Genomic DNA, 18227 nt, shown 5'->3' on the forward strand with positions numbered 1-18227 from the left:
CATTTCCTTGACGTTAAACGTGCCTGCGTGACTCGCCTCTTCAAATCTCCTGCGTCATGCAGACACTCTAGGTAAATGTTAGTGTGCTGGTTTCTAACTTTTGCCTTAAATTAGTTTAACTTATGTTAGCTGATAGTGCACCCGTCTATTACCAATAAGTCATTAATTTTAGCAAACACTGGAAGATTAGTGGTTGTAGAAATATTGACATCAATATAGTTTTACACTAAGTCTTGTGTGGCTCTGGTTTAGTCTTAACTTATAAAGTTACTAAGCATCCCTTTTGTTTTCAGGCGTTTCAGCTGGTTGAGTAATTGAACAATATAAAAATCCATGTATGGTGGAGAGAGTAGTACATTTACTCTAAGAACTGTAGTTACAATTTTTAGGTACCTCTACTTTGAAATGTAGTGGAAATACTCAGAGGAAAATATGTACTTTCCACTCCACTATATTTGACAGCTTTAGTTCAACAAGCAACATCCTCAAGTTCAGTTCACTGAAGCATATGCCTGTTCTGGGTTCCCTTTCTCCCTGGAGCAAAAGTTGACCCCCTCAATTGTCACTGTATGATTTGCACTCTGCCCTATGGAAGTATTTCTGTGCCATCTGAGTTTGAATATGAATTTCTAAGATTGAAATTTTTCAGTATCAAAATCAGACTTTGAATTTTAAAAACCATCAAATTTCTAGCACTGAATTTTTTTCAATGTTGAAATAAAAAAAATAAAAAAATCAACCTCAAAAAATTCAGTCTCAAAAAAATTCAAACTCAAAAAATTCAGTCTCAAAAAAATTCAACCTCAAAAAATTCAGTCTAAAAAGAACCAGACTCAACATCCGGGTCACCAGGGACAAGCAATCGATCCCTGTCTCAATTAAGCCAATCATGTTACGCTCCATTGGTCATGTGACACCCACCCAGGTAGGACAGACCGGTCCAGCCATGGCCACAAACGCAGGTGATGGAGCTTCGGTGAGTGTTTATTTGACATTTGTGTTCGTAAAATTGAGTAATAGATATTACTCGACACGTTGCACATTAACCGGGTTTATTGAACAATATCTTCAGTGAACTTTTAATGAGGTGGCGTTCGTGAAAACTGCGTTAGTAACTAGCTAACGGTAAATAGGCTATTAAACCGTGATAGTGTTGACAGTGTTTCCCACAGGGTTTTAGGAGACGGGGAGGGGGTAATTTTAACACTGTACAATTAGAGACGGCCGGTGGAGGGGCTGACTTAAATCTTATGATTGAAGACGGTGTAAACTTGCTGCAGCCACTGGCTATTTTTGAAATAAAAACTAGTTTAAGTATCACTGGAATGAACCTCTTCCACTCAAAAGATTTCAGTGAGAGCTAATCTCATTAAAACTTGGGATTTTACTGTAGAAAAACTATACTATTGTTATAGCAAACAGAAAATTCAGCCCACAAGCAATCTAACGAGATACCATTATGAAAATCAGTTCTCCAAATTGAACATCACCCCTCCACCTCTGGGGTAATATTTCCAAGAAGACAATGCCAAGTGTGAACTCTTGTAAAATCATATTTTATTAGGATTGTTAGCTTATAAGTATGGGTCCTGATGACAGATGTTTGAAACTGTGTCCATCTGAAATGGCACGTCTTTGACCTGTGGACGAAGAGAAAAATATTTTCAAAAGATGCTCACTTCTCCAAATCAGATAACACTGACAGATTTGACACCTTTGAATAAAAGCACAGCTAGAGATAGATACTCTTTGTACTAGTGCTTGCAAGGCTTAACTGTATGATAGTGCATGACATGTCCTACCTTTTATCTTGTTTTGCTGGTTTGAACACTGCCCATTACAAACTCCACCCAGTGGATTTCTGGCATCACAGATCACCACATCACAGTGGACAAAGAGCTGCAAGGTAAGAGCACATTTAAGACTATTGCGATTGACATTTCCATGTTTATGTCGCTTTTTTGTCTGTAAACCATGAGTATTCTTAGAGTTTAAATTACCTGGCGACTCAAGTTATCCTGATCTTCAGCAAAGGCAAACATCTGGACCTCAAAGCGTTTGAAGTGAGAAGGATACTGAACTCTGGCATCAACCCAAACAGGATGGAACACGACCTGGTACGGGTCTACTGGGTTTGCACAGCTGGAACAGAAAAGAGCAGTTAAATAAAATAAAATAAATAAATAAATAAATAAATAGTGCCCAATTGTCCGTTTCTATTACACTGGATAAACACAATGCTGCTATTAGTTGTACTTTGACCATCATTCTTTCTTCACTTTATCCACCAAATGCAGGTTTCTCACTCTCGCTCACCCTTTGCCACAGACACCACATTATATAGGAAGACACCAATTCCCAGTTTCAAATTACCCATCAATGATGAGGTTCCATCTGGGTTTGGAGGTCCTGTCATTATTCAGTGTCGCCCAGCAGTTCTCAAGCTCCAGCGATACTTTGGGATTTGTGGACCTCATCAGCTCAAACTCAAAATACAGTGGCTGCTGTAAGTACTTCACAAGAGGATACTCCTCAGCTCTGTGAAACACGCTGTAGGAGTTGTCTAAGTGAGGAGAGACAATACATGTTGACGCGAGTTGTTATCGTGGATTAAGACTGAGTGAACACGAGCTATGTGCATTTGTAAAAAAATAAAAATAAAAAAATTAAAAGTTAGAAGGAAATGTTGGGAAACTAGTGTCAATGCATTCACAACTTCCCTTACCTGTAGCGAGTCTCATTGCAACTTGCAGCTCGCCTTTTGCATTTTCAGCATAAGGTTCACTCCTTCGAGGTCTGGTGTGGAAGGCTACAGCGTGGGTCGTGTTGATATCATAGTAACAAGAAATCCTTAACCTGAGTAAAGACACCCATGTGATAGACTTAAAATGACGTCAAGAGTGGCAAAATTTATTTTAAAATCCCCATTCGACATTGACTTTTACACTCATTTGGTCTTGCTTACATCTGTGATCGTACCAGAGAATAATAGTGTCAGTTCACAGCTCCTAGGTGGACATTCATATGCCATTATAGGGATGCAACTACCTATTTTGATTATTAATTGGTCATGTCAAAAACAGTTGCTCATTAATCTTTCAAAAAGAATAGATCAGTTGTTTCAGCTCCATATGTTAAATGTTTAAGACACTCACTCATACTCAGGCTCTTCTGTTTTTGGATCCCTCGTCTTTTGAAGTTCATCTGGCAGGGAGATTTCATTTTCATACAGCATCACATTGGGAAAAAACTAGAAATAAAAAATTAAAAATAAATTTAAAAAAAACAAGTGGAAGGAAAACTTAAATTGAGCAGGTCAGTCTCACAGTTAACAGTCTGCATCAGAAAAACATTCAGCAGCATACCATACCTTTCTGGTCGTCCCACAGGAGTTCCCAGTGAAGACGAAGTAAGCGTAGCGGTCGTTGCTGTAGGACGGACCACAGCTAGTGTCTCTGAGGGTGAGCTGACTGGGGTTCAGACTGGGAACCGACTCTAGTTTCACAGCCAGAGCCGTTATGGTTCCGTTAGGAAAACACTCTGAAAAAGGAGGAGGATCACCAGTTAAGGATGTGTTGTGCGTTTTCTCAGTGAAAAGTGTTATTTTCTCTAAAAACAAACCAGTCAGTGTTGAGGCGAAATTGCAAGCTAAAGAGAATTCTTGGACAATTTTGTTGGTTTCCGGATTGCTCAGAACCACGTCAAGTCTGTTCCTGATGGATGACGACTCAACAGCCTGAACAATTGTCAGAAACCAAAGCACAAGAATTTACAAAAAAAAAAATTTAAAGTTAGACATGATATGGAGCATAATCTCAACAGCAATGTCACAATTATCACTGTTGAACTTACCTCAAACACAACATCAGGGGCTGAAAACGGCACTGCCAAACTCAAGTGCGTGCCGTTCTCCGAGAAGCCGTACTGCTGAGCCAGACCTGGGGTCAACAGTCGTTTACCCACCATCGTCTGAAAGTTGAAGCCCTCGGTCCCATATTTCACGAGGACATAGAAGCTTTGATAATCACAGCCGCCATAGATAGAGGGGGGAACTACAAAAGCAGATTTTACAGAAGAAACTGCATTGAACTGTAGCTTTTGGTTCAGTTCTTGTAAAAAAGAGTCAAAATGGCAGTTACGGCCACTTTGATTATTTAAGTTGCAATTATTAATTTCATTTTAGCCCTTTGTGCATACTACATTGGCAAGACTGACCGATTATCCCTCTTGTTCACCTGTTTGGAAACATCTATCATATCAGAGTACAGACCTGTGTCTATCAATTTAGCTTCCAGATAAGCTGTGTGAGAAAATGGAGCAAACTCTGGCAGGACCAGCAAACCAAAGGTCAGGTGAAGAGAGTACACCGTTACTCCCATTTCTCTCTGTTGGGAAATGGAAAGAAAGATGAGCAAACAAAACAAAAGCTGCCGCCACCACCACACAGTATTTTCAGTTCCCAAGCTGAAGTTAAAGCGTACCATTTGTAGTACGACAGGGTCCGTGAAGGGCACTTCAAGTGTGAAGACCTTTGAGCTGCTGTTAGGGGACATGTGCTCAAGGACTTTAAAGCCTCTGGCACTGCAGTCTGCCACAGACAAAACCTCAGAGGGGAAGGTAATGTTCATTAGTGCCACATCTGAACCAAAAGGCCCAAGCAGCACCTTAAATATCCACTCCTCTGGAACAGTGTCTGTGAGGCAGAAAAAACAAAATGAATGAAGGCAGCTGCAATCTATTTAATAATCACAAAGCACTATAATTACAACACTCACTGTCAATAACTTGTGGAGGTTGAGACAGCAACGGTGTGGTGATGGGAAGGAGGACTTTGTATCTGGTGTCCTCATTAGTGGCGTCTTCAGTCCAGAGCAACTCGAGCATGGGCTCAATCGTGTATGAGGTGACGTACTGATCATCCTGAACATGACTCTGCAAAAACAATGTCATGACATTATGCACATTGAACAAAAATCTGGCCTTTATATAAAATCTGTTTTATATAAATGTATGGAGTCATGGGAACTCTTGCAGGCTGGACAGAGTTATATGCATGACACAAAAACTTAATATAAAGAAAAAGAAAATATATAAGAGTAAGTGTCAGTACTACTGACCTTAAAGTAGCCACCAACGGCCCCAACAGGAATTTGGATGACGATATGAATGTCACTGATGAACAAGGAGTATTGTCTGGCAGCCATCTCAGCAGCGTCCAGTCTCTGGCCGTCTACGCCCATGTGCACCTCCAACAGTTTGAACTGTCGGGAGGAAATCAGCGGGTCGATGTGCCGGGGCAGGTACCAGGTGATTTGGTTTGGAGTGAAGGAAACGCTGCCTGTACAGAGAGAATACATGCACATGAAGTAGAAACTGAAAAACAATAGTGGCAGATTTTAGGACCTACACTGAGGGCCAGTTCAAGTCCACTCTCCTTAAAAAGTATTACTCACTACTTTTCATTTTATTAATTTAATTAATGGAGGGTGATTTCCAGAAATGTTCAACTATCAACTGTTAAGTCAAACACTAATCATCAACACCCACCTTTAACGTGTTTAATTGTTGACTATAAACGTCCTCCAAATGCCCTACAAAAAAAATACTGAGTACATGATCTCAGTGTCCTGAGTGATGTCTATGGCCCCATTTACAGTTCTCCAAATATTTTCTTTACCCTCCAGTATCGGACAGGCAGCCGCTGCATCGATTTGAGTCGCCAGCCACTTCTTTTCAAAGATGGTAGAGGTTTTGAGCACAGTCATAGGCACTCCTGCTACCTGCAGGGTGAGGTTACACAACATTATGTGTAAATGCTTCGTTTAGTCCATTCAACACTTTAATGGTAGGATATGCATGCATAATGCTGTAACAGAAGGACAATCTAGTTGCTAAGGATGTGTGTAATTTAACACAATGCAGAATGCAAATATAAAAAGTAGCCTACCAATGTATTTATCTGTGCCAACTAGATTTGAGACAAAGTAATTAATTTAAAAGGCAGCTTGATCACATTGTGTGATCTAAATCCAAAAGGCTGCAAGTGTAGGCAAGTTATAAGTCATCCCCTCAGGCTGCAAGTAATGTAACCAGAGCCTGCCTGAGGGATGAGATTTAAAATCTGGCCGTTTGAAATTTAACTGCACTGGACTCACATTCTGGGTGTATGTTTCAGGCGAAGTCTTCGGGCTTCGCAGGACCAGCCTTGAAGGAGTGTTTGCTATCCCATAACCACTTCTCTGGGCCTCAGTCACCATCATAGTCTTTTCCTCAGGAGTGAAGAACACGAGTGTTGTGATTCTGAATCCAGCATCTATTGGCGTTTTCTGTGAGGCAAATGTGAAGAAATGTCACGTTTCCAGATTTAGAAATAAATAAATAAATAAAAGATAAAAAAAATCTGCTCATCTAACCTCTGCAGCTCGTCGAGGATCACCAAACTTTGAATTAGCTGCTGGGACAGGATGTCCAGGCAGGGCATAATCGTCTGGAGCTGCCCTCTTCACAGACACCTAGAGAGAAGCAACTCTGTAAGTGATAAGCCATCTCTCCCTCTCCCCTCAACAGTGACTTCAAATGTACCAGCCTTGATTCCTACATGGGACATAAAGCCACTTATCATATAGAAGGGAACATGACCCCTGAGAGTCCTGCAGCGTTCACTTGCCTCCATATAGTTACGATTACAGACTATTTCCCTGGAGGCCCAGGCAGGGTAGTGGCAGGTTTCAGCCACCTGGTACAGCTCATCTTCAACCATCCGGTTCCCATGCAATCGAAGATTCAGTGTTGTTGTGTATGCTTTATCTTCCTGCAAACGCACAGAGAGGAAACTCAAAGCCACATTAGGACACATTTGGTTCTGCTTTACAAGAATAAAATCTCCAGTCTTGTTACCAGGTTTTGAGCAAAACAGTTTTGAAGGGAGGCATAAATCACGGTGTTCCCCAGCTGGTCTGTCTTCATGCTGAAGCCACACTGAGACACTAAACTTGGCGTGAGAAGGATGGCAGAGTTATCTGAGGAGGAAAAGAAAAAGAAGGTAGGTAGAGAAAAAGTGAGACAGTTAAAAAAAAAAACAACAAATAAAAAAAACATAAAAATTCAGAATTGTTAACCTACTTATGACAACTGCAACTTCAAGCAGATTCCCTCCGAGCGGACCAACATCCACACGCATGATGTTCCCCAGACATTTTGAGCCGATATCTGGGATTAAAGGTTTATATTAAAAAAGTTAAAAACAGTATTGTTAAAAATTGCACTGCAGCAGCTGAAAAATGGACAAAACATACTTATAGAGGGCTTCTTTTGAGCTTCAATGTTTACCACTGCGATCAGGAGAGTAATCCACCTGAAAGAGATTGAATCATTTTCAAATAAACAAACTCTGAAACTGTGAACGTGTAACAACGTATAAGAACAAAAACTACAAACCCTAATACGACTAAATAACCCATGGCACGAGACGTGGCAAACTGGTAACTTTAGAGCCCCTGTTTTTGCAGCTTTTATTGAAGTTTGTGTTGGGAGTAAACTCTACAGGCCTTGAGGGAGGTTCCTGCTGAAGAAATACAGCCACACACAGGTGGATCCTGTTACAGCCTGATGGGGATAATTGAGTGTCCTGTGATCTGGCCTGAACCGAATCTCATCCACAGCAATACAAGGGAGGTAGATTGCATTTCTGCCTTTTTGATTTCAGTTTTTAAAAAAGTGCATCTCATTATAACTTTGTTATTTTGATCATCCACAGCTCCTTTAATCACACATGGACAAAAATATATATATATATGTGTAACAAGGTTAAATGTGCTTTTTAAATGATAAACTATTGGTAAGAGGAATACAAGAAAGGAATATATCAAAAAATAAGTTAAAGATGTAAGTTAAATATCCAGGATCATGCTCTAAGAAAGGGGGAATATTTTCAGGTTTTTGTGTCACAAACCTTTATAAAGTGCAGTATTGGCGCATTCATCAAACAAAAAAAAAAGTATAAATAAATAAAATCTTCCTTCCACCTTCCAGCCACATGCGCCACATATAAAATTATGATCTGAAAAGTACATTTCCCCCAATGAGACACAAATGTTAAAATGCTACATTAATTTTAAGAGTAGTACAGAAATAGACCGTAACACTCAGGGTTTGGTGCATTAGGGGAAGAAGAATTAGTTTTAAGCCATAAGCAGCACATCTGGGAGATACTGAGAATGTCTTTTTATTGAGGTAATAAAAAGATTGAAACAGCTCTCAGCTAGGACAGAGAGGTTTGTCGGTAGAACTTGTCAGATTGTCTCGTAGATTACAAATTGTCAACCAGTTTGGTTTATAACTGGTTGTAGCTGCACTCTCACCAGCTTTTTCATCTGCTGTTACAATAAAGGTATGTTGTATTTGGCTTTTGCTGCCAAATCCAGTGTTACTGCCTGACTTGGCAGTTAGCCTGCGAGCAGTGCTTTTTCACAGAGGATTGAAATGTCAGTGTGTGATTTTTACTTTCTTTACTCCCTCCAGCATGCAGACAAGCTGTGGTCAGCTGCCTTTACTTGCAGTAGTTTCACTCAAACACAAGCCAAGTGTGTTTTCTTTTTTTTCTTTTTTTCTTTTTTGATTAAACATTTAACATGCATTCAAGTGACAGTAGGTGCAACCTTTAGAGAAAGAAGGTCTATGATCTTTCAGAGGTTAAATATCCCAACTGAACTATAGATTCCTTAAGAAATGTTATACTCTTATACAAATACCATAAAAACACTGTAATATTACAGTAGGGTGTTCCTACATGTGTGCAGCCCCCCTCCCTCCCCTCTCTCCTCTCCTCTCCTCTCCTCCTCTCTTGCCCCTCCCTGTTCCCTGTAAAAGGGAACAAACTGCTGCCGTGCGGCTGTCCTGCCTTCAGCTCTTCTTGTCCTGTCCGTGAAGATGCAGCTCCGCACTCCCTCCACCGACCTGCTGTTTGCGGCACAAATGTGAAAACTATAACAACCGGATAAAAGTTATTTTCATGGAAAGAAAGGCTCCAAGTGCAGGTACGCTGCAGTTTTATATTTTCCATTCAGATTTACAAACAGACTTAAAAGTAACAGACTTATTTGCAAATAGGGTTTGGTGAAAAAGAAAACAAAGCAATGTTAGATCTACGCTTAATGCAAAGGTCAGCACAGTGTGCATGCAAACTAGCACATTGATTTATCCAGGAGAGAATGGGAAATGCCCACAGAACAATACAGTAATTTACACATACTGGAAAACAGTCCTTGGGATGATGTGCGGGTTCAGTTTCAACTTGTTGCCTCTCATTTCCTCTGAGTTAGTCTAGTTCGCTCTGTAATTTGATTCTTCTGGTGATAATCCTGTTCTTGAGCCCTCCAAGAAGTGACAGTACCTCACGCCTCTTCACTCACTCCAGTACAAGCCATTTCCTGTGTGTGCAGTATTGATTTTTTTTTCCCTTCAGAGGACTAATGTGTTCTACAAACTGTGCTGGCAAATATGTCTTGATAGACATCGGTCCACATAAATGTACCTCTCACAATCCTGACTAGATGCTTATGGTTCATTTTCTTTTCAGAAACAAAGTCTATAAACTGACAGACTAAAAATCGACAGACTTCATTTTTTGTTGTAATGTCTCTGCACGTTTCATCAGGACCATGGGGTATGGGCAAATCCTCCACCAGCGTGGGAATGAGGAGGACCAGGTCCACCTCAACGTTGGAGGGGTACGACATGAAGTGGATCCAGACATGCTGCTCCGCTTCCCTCACACACGTCTGGCTCGTCTCCTCCGCTGCCAAAGTGAGGCGGCAATCCTGGAGCTGTGTGACGACTACAGCCCGGCCGAGAAGGAGTACTACTTCGACAGGAATCCCCGGGTTTTCCTCTGTGTGCTCAATTTCTACCACACGGGACGTATCCACATGATGGAAGAGCTGTGCGTTTTCTCCTTCAGCCAGGAGATCGAGTACTGGGGCATCCAGGAGCTCCACCTGAGCCCCTGCTGTAGCAACTGGTACCACGAGAGGAAGGAGTACATCGAGGACAGAGACTGGGACATCCGGAGCGACGACCAGCAGCAGCCAAGCTTCGATTCTTCTTTCGAGGAGCTCTCTGCCCTCGATAAGGACCTGGCCAAATTTAAAGGTGCCTGGTGTGCAGAAGTGAGGAGCTACGTTTGGCTCAGGCTGGAGGATCCGGGTCACTCCACAGCCTCAAAAATCATCGCCGTGGCCTCCCTCAGCGTGGTCTTGACCTCTATTGTTGCCATGTGCGTCCACAGCATGCCTGAGTTCCAGCGTGTGGACGACAATGAGAGGCCCATCGAGGACCCTGTCCTGGCCGTCCTGGAGGAGATCTGCATTGCCTGCTTCTCCGCCGAGTTCATCATCAGACTGATTGTTGCACCCTCCCGCAGGAAGTTCCTCGGAAACCCCTTAAACATCATCGATGTTGCTTCCATTTTGCCATTTTACGCAACTTTAGCTCTGGAGACAGCCGACGAGGAGGCCGCGGAGGAGAACGAGGACTTAGAGAACGTGGGGAAAGTGGTGCAGGTTCTGCGCCTCATGAGGGTTCTCCGAATCCTCAAACTGGCTCGTCACTCCATCGGGTTGCGAGCACTGGGAGCCACCGTCCGCCACAGCTACCACGAGGTGGGTCTTCTTCTTCTCTTCCTCTCGGTGGGGATCTCCATCTTTTCTGCCCTCATCTACTTCGCAGAGAAGGAGGAGACGGAGACAGATCTGGGGACCATCCCTTCAGGCTGGTGGTGGGCGACCATCACCATGACCACAGTCGGTTATGGTGACACCTGCCCGGTGACACTGGCAGGGAAGATAGTGGCCACCTTGTGCATCATCTGTGGCCTGTTAGTGGTGGCTCTGCCCATCACCATCATCTTCAATAAGTTTTCAAAATACTATCAAAGGAACAAAGCCATGGAGGGACAATGTATCCCTAAGCCTGAGAGACAGGACCCAGAACTCCCTTATTATAACATCAGAGACTTGTTCACAGAGAGCGTGTATCCCTTCATTGGAGGTATCGCCTTCAGGAACAGTGAGAGCAGTGCAGGGGACGATACAGATGCCTCCAGTCTCCAGGACATAGAGGTGTATGATAATGACACTTGTGAAAATGGGGCAGCAAAATGAGATCTCTGCCATTTCACCAAGTGTCGCTCCCTTTACGACTGCAAGTCACTCCGTGCCTCTCAGGGCAGAGCGCTCCATCACTGACCCTGCCTTCCTACACTGTCTTCCTCCTGATATTTGACAGAGAAATATCGTGGCCAATGTTTTTTTGTTTTTTTTTTTTTTTACAAGGGAATAGCTTGTGAAATATACAGCCTCGCTAAAACCCGGAAATCTAAAGGGAATTATCTGAACCTTGCTCAGAGGTTTGAAAGCCCATTTTCTGCTTGAGAAAACTGCAATGATGCATGTAGGAGGCCATAATGTTAATGTTTTTCAAAGTAATGTCCTGTATCGATTTGTCTGAGAGTTTGGCAAATACAAAAGTCTAGAATGACAACAACACTGTTTGATGCTTGAAAATGGCATTATAGATCTCTTAAGTTGACTGATGTTGCACAGTCTGCATGAAGAAAAATAAAAGTAATATAAATAGTTGCGTAGAATTATGCAATATCATTGATGCTGATGAGGAGAGGCCACACATCTCTCTCAGAGCACGGTGGAAAGCATTGATATGCCAGGTTATTGTTATAAAATTTTTCTTATGGACAGTTGTGTTGGCATGCTGGGTGACTCCTGGGGGCTAACTCATGTGCACATGAAATAAAACTCAGTGAAGTGAATCAGAAGAAATATGCCTTCTCATTTGTCACAGGGCATACAATAAGTCGTATCACTCACTCGTTCGGGAAAAGGTTTTTAAATTCAGGTTTGTGGCATTTATTCATCACCGTATATCTGAAATTATCAGACAATGTGCAGGATTCCACATTGACTGCATCTCTTCCTGGATACAGTGACTCTTAACATCTAAATGGAAATTATTAACAATGTCTTTTCTTTAGTATGAAAATATGTAATGTATTGAAAATATAGAGGAAACTTTACCTACCCATTCCTTTCCTTTCCATGGATTTCCTGTCCTGTGTTATCATCTTCGGTTGGATGAGCTTCTGTCCTATAGAGCCAGAGATGTAAAAAGAAAAGAAATCATTCCTCTGCAGGGGTCTCAAAGGTGCTCACACAGTTCACCAGAAGCATCTTCTCTCAAAGCTAACATGTACTTGTACTTGAACCAATTATTTTTTGATTGCATGTTCAGATGGTTTCTTATCTACGGGCTGAATCTCATGGCAGTTGAGCAAAAGGTAATAAACGGACATCAGTGAGGAGCTGAGGAGGTTGGTTTCTGTAAAGATACACACTTCTTACTTTACAACAGATAGTGTTAAGGGTAACTGCAGACTAACATGAACAGATAAGCCCATTACTCTCTGATTATTTGTTAATAGTTGTAAATGAGTTTCGATCACTGGGCTTCAGGTGTGCGTCACACAGGAGATTAGCATATTGCTTTATCCACACTTTCTGTGTTTTACTTTTATCAGCTGCCATTTATTGTAAAGGGGAACCCCAAAGAACTGGTACAGACAAGCAGAGATTACAGATGCAGAGCACATTGAGTATCGTAGTGTCGTCTTTATATGGATTAAAATGACAAAATAGAAGTGTAGGTAGTGAGGGAACAGTGCTTGAGGCACTGCTGGATTAAAGTGTAAACAAAAGTGTAAAAATGAACTATGGCTGCCATGAAACGATAATGGATGCAGATGATGATCATTAGGGCTGCTAGACTGACACTGACTAATGCTGATGTAATGAATATCCCAGGACACCTTTATTAGAATAAAAGACTAATTCAGCAGTGTAGAAATCTGTAACTTTCACACACTGGCTACAGTATGTGAGGTGAAAACAAGAATAGCAGTGTTTGTGGGAAAACAACATGAATTGATTTCTACTCAGATATTCTGTGTAAAGACTCTTGGGGAAAATCTGTAATCTTTAGTCAATGTTTGTGCGATCAGTGATATCAGTCTTTGTGCTGAAGAATCCACCACACGAGTTGCTGATGACGATCCAGCAGCACCAGCAACAGATAATGATATTTCTGTGTTCCTCATCATTACTCTCAGGCTCATGACTGTAGGCTTTGCTTCTGTTGAGGGAAGTGGATTTCAATATTCTGTCATTTCGCTGCCGGCAAGAATGCATTCACTTATTGAACAAATGTCAGGCTGGGTATTTTATATTTCCCATAATTTTCCACAGCTGCTGGTGACATCTGACTTCCACAAACTTTATTATGAGGGTTGTTGTAGTTGGTGCAGTTGGTTTGTTATTCATAATCTGCAGTATAGGCTGGACACGGAGGGTACTTAAAGGAAACAAGACACTGTACTACCCTGAATATGGCACAATCTTTGAAGCCTTCTCTAAGTGAAACATGAAATATGGTAATATGGGGAAAACCCACATGTGTATCTTGTCTGAAAGTCTCATAGTCACACTCTCTCCTGTCAGGCTCTAGGAAGCGTTCAAAATCACTTTGTCTGACAGTTAGTATTTTTCTGACTGTCTTTTTGAGGTCACCATCCGTGACATTTGACAAATCTACTTCTGGGTTCATTACTGCAGTACAGATGTCGTGAGACGCTTTGAAGTGGGGGCTCACAGCTCATCGATGCCCTAACCCTCCTTGCAGGTTTATCCAGCCCTGTATCAAACCATTAAGTGTGACCTCTTCAGTTAGTTCCTTTAATTTGTCAGCTGTACTGTGTGTACTTAACAAAAAGGAAATGTACTTATTACAGGTGTGGCTTTACTCTGTATCATATTGTGGCGCTTCCTGTATGTACAGGATAATGAAGGACATTGGTCAGGTTGTTGTTAATGTAAAGGAAAAAAAAACTGCCAAATTACCTGTTAAGGTCACAGTGAGCGTGTCAGCACAAATGTCACTGTGGGAGAGTTATGTTTCAAACTTCCCCTTTAGGCTTTTTTTTCTTTAATGAAACAATAACCTTCATTAAATGAAGGCTGAGGTGAAGTTGCCTACAGCATTCTGCTGCTGGGTCAAATGAAGTCTTAATCCAAGCCGATTGGATGTGGTGGAGCATTGAGGTACTAGAATAAAAGGTGTCACTGAACAATTGAATTCCTGTCAAAAACACTGTGGTCAGTTTCATGAGTGGGGAGTACAAACAAATTAATACATTTCATTGAAACACTTTTTTCTTTTCCTTTCTCTTTGAGATGTATATTTGTAATCTGGCCAGTACTTTGATGCTGATTTGAAGTGAGTTGTCTGGGTGCAGAATAGACAGTGATGTTTCTCAACTCTGCACTGTTGTCAGGAGGGGACACTTCTGCAGAGTCTGCTCAACATTAATATTAAACTAAAGTCACTGCAGAGAGTGATGGAGAGAGCTAAACATGGCAGGCTTTCACATTGTTCATGTGTGCAGTTTTTGGTATTGAGGAGGAAAAAAAAATCTTTCCTTGAAAACTGACATTTGTTTTCAGGTAAGAGTATGAACTCGGTATTACATAAAGCCTAAGGGTCTGTAGAGGCATTTGTCCCTGAACCTCACACAGAAGGAGAAGGTCACTGCATGCAGTGATGAATGTGCAAAAGGCAAATGGGACTGCTGTAGCTGTTACACCAGCTCTTTGTAAGTTCAAGCTTAGGTTGACTATGACATTAGTGTTCATACATACATACATTCTTTGGTTGCACCACACAAACTAGTTCTTACAAAATTTACACCTAAAAACTGCCCAGTGTAACTAAGGTGCTAACAGAACTAACTGATAAAATTAACATTAGCTTAATTGCTAACATGACCTGTTAAGATTAAAGAGAGAGGAAGAATTAATACAGTCAACGTATCTGACACTTCATCAATAGGGTGCTTGAAGATTTTAAATAATATTTCTCAAAAATAATAATACCTCACATGAACAGCCAGCTGTAGCTGAACTGTAGCTAACAAAACTAACGTAGCTAACGTTACCTCACTAACATATGACCCATTTAGATTGAAGAATAAAAGCGTTATAAAATACAGTTGACATCTGATGTAACTCTTGATCAAAGTGGTATTTAATATAGAGGTTATCCGGGAACATTTTAAATTACATTTGATTAAAAAAAATAAAAAAATTAAAAAAAACACACATCACCACAAAATACAAAACATTATGCTAATTGGGTTAGCATAACCAGATGTTTCCCACTGATTCTACAGTGAATACTACTAACTCTGTGAGCACATATGAATACTGCAAACCAAAGTTTTACAAAGAATTGGCAGTTTTAACATGTTTTGGAAGTTGGTCTTCTATGGAAAAGATAGTCTTCCCTAAGACACATCTTAAGTGTTTAGTTTTAGATGGTAGTTGCTAACTTTACATACAAACCTAGTGTTTATGTTTATGTGAATGAATGCATCCCAATCAGCTTTAACTGACAGGCTTTATCAGCAAGTTGATGACCAATTATAAAAATGTGTTATTACCTGAGAGAAACGTGGGGGTGGTACAGTGTAATATAGCAGCGTACTTCAACATTTATCAAAATAATGACCCACATCTGAAAAGAAAAGACTTGTTTCTAAATTGTAAAATGTTAATGAGCTGGAACATGATTCTGTGATGCTTGTCTGGAAAAAAAAAAAGTTTTGTGTTTTCGTTTTTCCTGTAGTGAATCAAAGACTGTACAGACCCCAGCTGAGAGAAACAGTTTTGATGTTTCCATTAGCTTCTGTATGTAAGCTAATTTATTATGTTTGGATCACAGTCATTACATGGTACAGCTCACCCAAGAGAACAGCCATATCACTTTCACTCAGCCATTACCAGCAGCTGTGTGGTTTCAGCTAAGGGTCAGATATAACAACGAAGCCACTTTGTTTATATTTGGATCCTGCTTTTTTCCCCTCATGCAGGTTTATTACACCAAGGCTGGATGGATATTGTTATTGTTCATGTCCATAACCATTTATTACTGACAAAGGCTAAGGTTTTGGCTAGGCAACCCATAAATCTGCTGTAATTCAGTCAGGCATTACCCTTTTACATTTATTTATACAATGTGCAAAAACCATGACTTACTGTAGTCATCCTTTAACCTGCGCATCTTAGACACAGAAAAAACTTTATTTTCCATCACAAACCAACAAAAATCTGTCTTTGCCAAAAACATACAGTATTTATTTATTTAATGTTTATTTTTGTAGCAACACTAACATGGACCAATGCCACACACACAGCATTTATAGCCTAAGATAATCTGCAATGCCTGTCCCAAATGGATCCTAATATAAATACACACTGACAGGAAAACCCCTGGCACAGACATCAGTACAATAAAAACATAATGAAAATTGTCTGGTTATATATGACTACACGACCAATCTGCTTTTAAAAACAAATTTAAAATGATCTGAGACATAAAGCAGGTTGAGGTCTGTGGGTTACAAATTCCACATATTGATCTCCTGAACAGTTTTATGAAAAGGAACCCTGTAATTTCTGTTGGTGCACCCTGAGGACCCTGATCATTTAGACATTCATGGGTAAGTTTAATATTTAGCAAATTTCATGAAATAATCAAGTGCTTTTTCTTACGTTATTTTTTTCTAGCTTTTTATGTCTTTATTGCAGATGCAGTGAGAAACGGACAGGAGAGTTGGGGAGCGGGGGGGGGTGATATATTCAGCAAAGGGCCGTGGGTCGGATTCGAACGTGGGCCGCTGCAATTTAAACTTTGATGGTACACGCTCTACCAGGTGAGCCACTGCGGCGCACCGATTTTTATGATTAGATTTAATGAAACGATCAAAAATTTAACATATCTACTTTGATAAAAACTATCAGAACTCAAGGTCCACTTACTAGCTTTACCTGGAGCTTTCAAACACATGATTGTGGTCCTCATCTTTAATCTGTTGACTTGGATCTTTGTACATGTGGCATTTTTTGCCTTTATTAAATAGTGTAGAGGATTCACATCTCAATTGTCCCAGCTTGAGAAAAAAAAAAAAATTACCAGCTCAGGCCAAACTCACCTTCACCTCACCTTGGACACTGCAGTGTGACTTATCCGATTAAAGAACAAGGGAAAACTGGAGCATTTCAATTAGGCTCTTTGGGCATGCCTATTGTCCACCATTACAGTCATGCCCAGGAAACCCTCAGCAATTACGAAGGGAGAGATAAGCAGATAATCCAGTGTCCCATGTGTAGCCTTGTATCCCTCTCACGGGGAGGTGGGTTCAGGCCTTTACACAACCTGACCTCAGTCCTCTGCTCTCAGCACAACTCCAGTTCACCACGCACAGCAGCATCAGCTCCACTGGGACCAGTGGTATTTGCCTTTGCAGACAGATTCAGTTCCTGGTTGTTTGGACAGGTTAAATGAGGTTACAGTCTAAACACTGCAAGGTTGCAGAGCTTCAAACACCCAAGTTTACAAGCAGTAAGGAGACACTGTAATGCTCAAATGTATTTGTCATTTAAAACTGTACTCTCCACTACTCCCCTTACAGTATCATACATATATTCTGTACTGGTTTGTTCCAACTTTTCGTTGAGGCTGTATGACATTAACAGAAAATTATGTACCATCACATCAAAAACTAATATTCTAGATGTTTAGTGCATCATTTTAGACACATTTGGTATCTTTGGGAACATTTGGGATCTTCATTGGAATTTAAAATAAAGTTTCAAGTGTCAGAACAATGTTCTTTCTGCACAGCAGGAGTTTGACTGGATCGACCCAGCAACAGGCTGCTGCTTAATTTTTTAACACTCAAGTTCTGCTTCAGCCAAAAATCAAGATCAGGAAACTGCGTACTCCTCTACCATGAACTGTTTTTGTTTTTTTCCAGCAGGTAAACCGTATTTTTGCTGCACATTTGACCATTATTTGTGAGTTCATTATCCTCTACATGGAGTGCTCCCCTGCTTCGGTTTTGCATTTAATCTTAAGCCTTGTTTCGCCTCTGTGCACAGGGATTTCCCGCCACTATCTCTCCCAACAGCTGAAATTAACTGGGTTATACTGCACATTTACTTCTCCTCAATTAATGTTTATGGGGCATTTTATTGATGTTTCCCCATTTCATTATTTACTCCAATAAACACTGTGTATTTATGAACAAATAGTGTTATTTATTT

At 40.8% G+C, this 18227-nt stretch overlaps 2 protein-coding genes across 2 annotated transcripts; one reads left to right on the forward strand and one right to left on the reverse strand.

Moving 5' to 3' along the window:
* Positions 1–1569: 1569 nt before the first annotated feature.
* Positions 1570–7460, reverse strand: LOC111236899. The gene is made up of 21 exons (XM_022765805.1): positions 7438–7460; positions 7296–7354; positions 7123–7209; positions 6898–7019; positions 6668–6811; positions 6414–6512; positions 6156–6326; positions 5678–5780; positions 5118–5338; positions 4776–4932; positions 4482–4693; positions 4271–4385; positions 3853–4052; positions 3622–3736; positions 3371–3540; positions 3156–3250; positions 2726–2856; positions 2374–2563; positions 2001–2142; positions 1803–1899; positions 1570–1640 (listed from the first exon to the last, which is right to left on the reverse strand). The coding sequence occupies exons 1-21, from the start codon at positions 7458–7460 to the stop codon at positions 1570–1572; spliced, it is 2724 nt and encodes a 907-aa protein (XP_022621526.1).
* Positions 7461–9655: 2195 nt separating this feature from the next.
* Positions 9656–11159, forward strand: LOC111216362 (potassium voltage-gated channel subfamily S member 3-like). The gene has a single exon (XM_022737865.1). The coding sequence runs from the start codon at positions 9660–9662 to the stop codon at positions 11157–11159; it is 1500 nt and encodes a 499-aa protein (XP_022593586.1). The 5' UTR covers positions 9656–9659.
* The last annotated feature ends 7068 nt before the right edge of the window (positions 11160–18227 follow it).

Source organism: Seriola dumerili, unplaced genomic scaffold (genome assembly GCF_002260705.1).
Source record: "Seriola dumerili isolate Sdu_G_001 unplaced genomic scaffold, Sdu_1.0 BDQW01000025.1, whole genome shotgun sequence".
Classification (NCBI taxonomy): Eukaryota; Metazoa; Chordata; class Actinopteri; order Carangiformes; family Carangidae; genus Seriola; species Seriola dumerili.

Excerpts from the sequence above, each read along its gene's own strand:
- LOC111216362 (XM_022737865.1), top strand. The coding sequence starts at position 9,660 with ATGGGGTATGGGCAAATCCTCCACCAGCGTGGGAATGAGGAGGACCAG.
- LOC111236899 (XM_022765805.1), bottom strand. The coding sequence starts at position 7,460 with ATGGGTTATTTAGTCGTATTAGG. Across the intron at positions 4,386-4,481 it reads ACCCTGTCGTACTACAAATG|AGAGAAATGGGAGTAACGGT; the intron begins GTACGCTTTAAC and ends ATTTCCCAACAG. Across the intron at positions 3,737-3,852 it reads CCCCTGATGTTGTGTTTGAG|GCTGTTGAGTCGTCATCCAT; the intron begins GTAAGTTCAACA and ends ACAATTGTTCAG.